The sequence below is a fragment of the Chaetomium fimeti genome (genome assembly GCF_033439085.1).
Source record: "Chaetomium fimeti strain CBS 168.71 chromosome Unknown B0H64scaffold_9, whole genome shotgun sequence".
NCBI lineage: Eukaryota > Fungi > Ascomycota > Sordariomycetes > Sordariales > Chaetomiaceae > Chaetomium > Chaetomium fimeti.
In genome coordinates this window covers 526,473-532,203 of record NW_026944337.1, presented here as the reverse complement: position 1 = coordinate 532,203, position 5,731 = coordinate 526,473, and the positions used below count along the sequence as shown (strand labels likewise).

At 46.6% G+C, this 5,731-nt stretch overlaps 1 protein-coding gene across 1 annotated transcript; it reads right to left on the bottom strand.

Moving 5' to 3' along the window:
• Positions 1–1,969: 1,969 nt before the first annotated feature.
• B0H64DRAFT_409462 (glycoside hydrolase) lies at positions 1,970–3,813 on the bottom strand. Its single transcript, XM_062804709.1, has 9 exons — positions 3,218–3,813; positions 2,992–3,124; positions 2,875–2,927; positions 2,708–2,813; positions 2,626–2,648; positions 2,451–2,573; positions 2,305–2,385; positions 2,173–2,245; positions 1,970–2,115 (listed from the first exon to the last, which is right to left on the bottom strand). The coding sequence occupies exons 1-9, from the start codon at positions 3,341–3,343 to the stop codon at positions 2,093–2,095; spliced, it is 741 nt and encodes a 246-aa protein (XP_062655086.1). The 5' UTR covers positions 3,344–3,813; the 3' UTR covers positions 1,970–2,092.
• Positions 3,814–5,731: the final 1,918 nt, after the last annotated feature.

Below are 5,731 nucleotides of genomic sequence, written 5' to 3'. Positions count from 1 at the left end.
GGTCTTCGGTAGGGAACCAGTCGGCGTTTCCGGAGAGCTTCCGGTTCATCTGGCCCCTCCAAACCCTAAGTGTCAGGTCGTCGTCCATCGTCAGAGGGTCCGGGTCCTTGATCTTTGCGCTCCGGTGCCGGGAGCCTTGAGTGTTGTGGTCGTCGTCTTCCACGCTGGCCTGGGGGTGATTCGGGTCGCTGCGTTGAGCTAGCTTCGACCGGAGCCCTCGGGCCTCCCTGCTAGCCGCAATTGCCTCCTCCTGGGCCTCGGCCAGCAGGGAGTTCAAGTGGTCGCGGGCCTCGATGAGGTCCAGGATCTGCTGTTCCTTTGCCGCGTCGGGGTTAGCCTCCAGCTCTCGAACCCGCTGTAAGGTCTGTCGGAACAGGAGCTGGTTATCGATCGATACCCGGTGGAGAGTCTGGGAAAGAGAGATCGCTGCATCCCGCTGTGCGAAGAGCCTATGGATTAGCAAGAGAGTACGGCCTAGGTCCAAGCGGACCCAGTGCTGGTTGATCTCGTCGAGTTCTCCGTCTGAATCGCAGAGCTGGAGAGGGGTCTGGTTAAGGAGGTTATCAGTCCTCTTAGCAAATTCCTTAACGATGTCCTCGCCTTCAAGGTCCTTCTGTGCGAGTCGGTTATAGAGGTCCGGGAGAGGGTAGCTGCCTATATGCCCGTCGACGTGGGCCATCGAATGCCTGCTGCTGAGAGTTAAACCAATCTGCCGGAAGAAAGCAATGGTGTCCGACTCATCGTCGGTTCGGTTATAGTTTCCCTCGAGGGGTTTAACCCGCTCCCGGACTACTGCCAGGGGGTTGCTGTCTGGATGCTCCTCGGAGCCGTTATCCTCAGGGTGCTTCCCCTTTGGATCCTTTGATGGGACTGCCATAGTCGAGTGTGCCTGAATAGGTCTTCTGTTGTGTTGCCCCGCGGGTCTTCTGTCGAGATCTTGATGGATGTTCTGTCGCCGTCGCCGGCCGGTGAAGTGACTTTTAGTTGTAGTGTCACGGCGTGCACAAATGAACTTAGGACGAGCCTGAAGGTTGTACCCAATAACGAAAATACAACTAAAAGTAAAGAACTAAACTAAGTGCGGTTCCAGGGGAGAAACAGCGGCCTTTTATAGACGAGGGGACGGTCGGTTCCGGTCGGTCGCTGTTGCTGTTGCTTTCACAGGTTCCTGGATAGTTCCCAGATACAGAGCCCCTGTATCTAATCAACAAGGGACCTGTCTTGGTATTCAGTGAATGAAAGTGGATGCTTCAGAACCAAGCGTGCTGATTGGCGGATGTGTCGAGAGTGGATGCGCCAAAGGTGGATCCCCCGGTGCCGAGGGTGGGGCAGTGTATAAGTGGCTCATTACGTAACCAACCTTGTTGTGACTGCGCCGGGCCGTCACAGTACGTACCTCAGCTAAACGTCCTACTAACAAACTCCCCTTAAATCGGTACCTACCTACCTGAGGTATCTCGGTACCTAATATATACATGTTATTCCCCAATCCTATTTGTCTCAAAGGAAGCTCTACGTAACCAGGTTCCGAGCTCTTTTTACTGTTCAGCTTGTTTGCCATCCCTACGACTAAGGAATAGTAGTATTCCTTACATTTTCACGATGTTACACCAACCTAGCGAGATAGTTACCTAAGGTCGAAGAGGTCTTACGTTTGACGTTCGACAGGGTCCAGTCCCGCAAGATCGCATGAACTGTATACTAGGTAGGTACCTACTAGTAATGGCTGCGGACTGGTAACTGCTAACATTATAAACTTCCACTAAGCACTCTGCCAACTAGGCAGTTATTATTTACTGGCTCATTATGTAAAATAAATGGATAGGTACCTACCCAAAGTACAAAGGTAGTTGATTCAAATACGTACTCAGTCACTTCGAGCAATGCCCCGTTACTCACGACAGCCGCCCCTCGAAAGAGTGGACAAACCAGCACGTATGTGAATCAGAATCGTTCACTGCTAGATGACTCCCGCGTTCGAATACGTTTCATTTGCTATGGCCCAAGTAGAATTCGATCGTACTGAATTCCAAAATTCCCACTCTCTAGCTCTGAATGTACGCGCCGACGGACCCCAGACCACCTTCCGGCTCTAGCAGGTGAAAACTGCGGGACCTGTTGGTATTTTGTTAGCGGGCCCTTCTTCTTTCACCAATGTAACATCCAACCTACCGGGAACAGTGTAGTCGGCGGGGTACGGGAGGTCGTTCTCCCAAATCTGGACCAGGATGCCCGGGTCGGAGTTCTACCGGCTTGTCAGCTCTACGAAATGCCAAATCGCTGCCGCGCGAGAAGAAGACTTACGGAGTAAGCTCCGGGGAAGGAGACCGTCTCGGGAGTCTTGCTGGCAGTGCCGCCAGAGACCCGGATCTGGGCGCATGAGAGCTGCGTACACTCTGTCAGCCGTGTGTTTTCCAGGACGAGGAAGAGCGAGGTGTGGAGTCATTTACGTAGAACTGGGCACCCATGGGCGCAGAGGCGGAGTGGAGGGCGATGAGCTCAAAGCGCAAGAGGTAGTCGCCGTCCTCGATGCACTCGGGAATGGTAACCGTCTGGATACCCTCGTCCTCGATCTAGGGAAGTATTAGAAGACGCGTCATGGACATGAACGTAATGGAGACTTACCAATTTGTCGACACCCCATACCTCTGACAGGAGGCAACTTGATTAGCAAGATGTATGAGAGAGACAGGTGGGAGTGACACACGGTTTTCGTAGCCCACTTCACTAATCTTGAACCAACCGTCGCCAGGGCCACCGGCTGGGTTGTTGGTGGCATCGTCGACTTTCTTGAGGTACGCCATGACAGGTCCCTAGGGAGACAGCATATTAGTTGCGGGTGTTCCCGGGATAGATCTTAGCGGAACTTCGTACATGGTGACTCGAGGCGATGACCTTGTTGTCCGTGTACTCATCCGGGCCAGTGCCTATTCCGACAGGTTAGCGCGCCCGTTTTGAGGCCTAATCGGATGCTAGCAACCAAACACCTACTGCCCAGTTCGTGGAGCCACAGTCCCGTCACCTGCGATCCGGCTTGCACCTCGATAACATCCGGAGAGCTTCTCCATTTCTTCACTGGCGAACCACTGCACGCGATGGAGTCGGTCGACACGTCTTGGATGGGCTGAATGCGGTAGTTGGGTCAGCATCCCGCGGACTTGCTTCGGGAGTCGGCACTAGACATGTTCCCAGCATGGGGAAGGGGGGGGAATCATACCGTGTTGTCATTGTCCGGCATATAGATTCCCTTGCCCATCTCCAGGCCGTTCACAGCCTGCATGATAGTGTGAGCTGACGCCACGGAGGCGGCCGCCACAACCGTCTGAATGACAGAGGACTTCATGTTGAACACAGGTCGTGCTGATCAAAGAATCTATTAAAAGATGATGACTCAGGGATAAATAGCGTAGTGAGTTCGGGTGCGGACGCAAAGAAGTTGTCCCAGAAGCCGGTAGCGAATGTAGCCTTCTTATATCCTTGACCGCCCCCAGGTTTCCCGCTCTGGCGCGGGACCCGATGAGACGCTAGATACCAGAATGAGACGGCATATTCTGAAATCCGGAGTGGTGAAGACGGGTGGGATATTGGCCACCTGCCTGTGACGATCGCTTTAATCAAAACTGCGCCAAGTCCAGTAATGAGGTAGCGTCCATGTAGCATCTTCTCCCACACTCGCCGAGTTTCTCGGATTCAGAACCGACACGTCCCCGACGGCCCGGCAAACGCAGCATCTACGGCGGCCCACCCTGCGGGCCAAAACCAGGCAAGATGGACAGTCATAGACTCCCCGCATTGTTAGCAACCTTGATACTGGAGATGTGAAGTTAAAGTTTGCGGGGCGGGCGATCCTGCTGTGTCCGGCAAACGCTAGTTCGTCTTGGCGTACACGCGCATATAGCACACCGCCGCTAATTTTTGCGGGTGCGTACCCAGGCGGTAAGAATCCGTAGACGGCGCTATTAAACGCCTATAACGGCTGTAATTGAAGTAATTTACATTGCTGTGGCGATTGATCTTGATTGTTTTATTATTATATCTGTTTTTTTAGATAGAAATTAGTGGGTCTATATATATACCCTTAAAATCTATCCTTAAACGGCCTAGCTAGCCCTTTAGAACTATCTTATAACTTTATTATCTACTTTATTATATTATTTAGTTTAAGATATCTACTATAAAGTATTTAAAATATACCTAGGCTAATATAGTTGGTAATGCTATAGATCTAGTATCTTCTGGTATTGAGGTAGGTAGTAAGTTAACCGCTATCCTAGTATATAAGATAACTCGAATTATATTAAAGAAGACTGTTAATACCCTCCCTTTAACTATATCCAAATCTATCGACTTAACCGATTTATAACCTATAAACGTACAGCTGAAACAGATATAGGTATTGATAGAGAAAGTGTTACCTACAAAGCTAGCTGTAAAGAGGCCCTCTACTATAAGGAAGGCTATACCTATAAAGAAGGCTATAAAGAGACCCCCCCCTATAAAGAAGGCTGTACCTACAAAGAAAGCCCCTTAAATTATTATTCGAAAGTTAACCGAGATATTATCTAAAATACTAGAGTTGGAATATAATATTGAAGAGCTGTATTTACCGGTATAGGTATAATAAAGTTAACCTTAGATTATTATCTAAGGTTTAACTATAATTTTAGAATTATAGTCTGGGCTTAGAAATATATTTAACGATCCTTTCGATAATAACAATAATAATAACAAAGTTATCTTTACTAGTATATAGTTAAAACCGGTTAACCTACCTTAGCCGATAGCTAGAGTAATATCTAAATAGCTATTAAACTAAACGAATAAACCCCCTCCCCCCTACCTCTTCTAATATCGATTGTCGTTAAGATTTAATATAATATTAAATGGTTCTATAACTAATATCTTTTAACCTTTAAGACCCTCCTACTAGTACCTTTACAATATTTATATCGATAAGTAATTAGAGTTAAAGTAATAGACTTCGAATCTACTAAACTATTTAACAGATTTAATCTCAAATATATTACTTAGCCTAGTTATATTAATTTAATAGAAGATATATAGCTCCTAGTATAGAAGGCTGGATTAGAAGGCTTAGTTACCTATATTGTTTATAAAGTTTACTTCGGTAAAATAGCTAGTCTATATAAGTATAGGGATATTGTAATGTTTAATGTAGTACCTCGGTTACCTTTATCTATTAGCTATATTAACTTTGACTTGTTTATGAGCTAGATGATAGAGGCTGGAGGTATTAAGTTTGAGCTAACTTTAGAGTTCGAATTCGAGCTCGAGGTACTATCCAATAACAACGATCTAGTTATTACCTCTATACCTACACCGATCTAGGGCTTTCCAATACTAGTTTAACCTATCTCCCGAACCTCCGGGTTCCGATCCGGGTGTATAGGTATATAGCTACCTAGAGCTATATTTATAGTGTTAATACCTAATCGAAATACCCTAAAGGTACCTTCGGTATATAAATCTACTAGTAATATAATACTAGCTAAGTTGTTTATATACTACTAAAGCGATATTATCTAGAGCTATATCGATAAGGTTTTACGTTTATCTATTATATTTGATATACTTTATTACCGATAGAAATGTAATCTCGGTTTAAAGTATAAGAACTTTCGAAACAGTATAGCAGCTACTTAGTACTAGTATAATTAAAGTAATAATAAGTATATCCTACTTATAAATCAAGACCTTATTATATAGATAG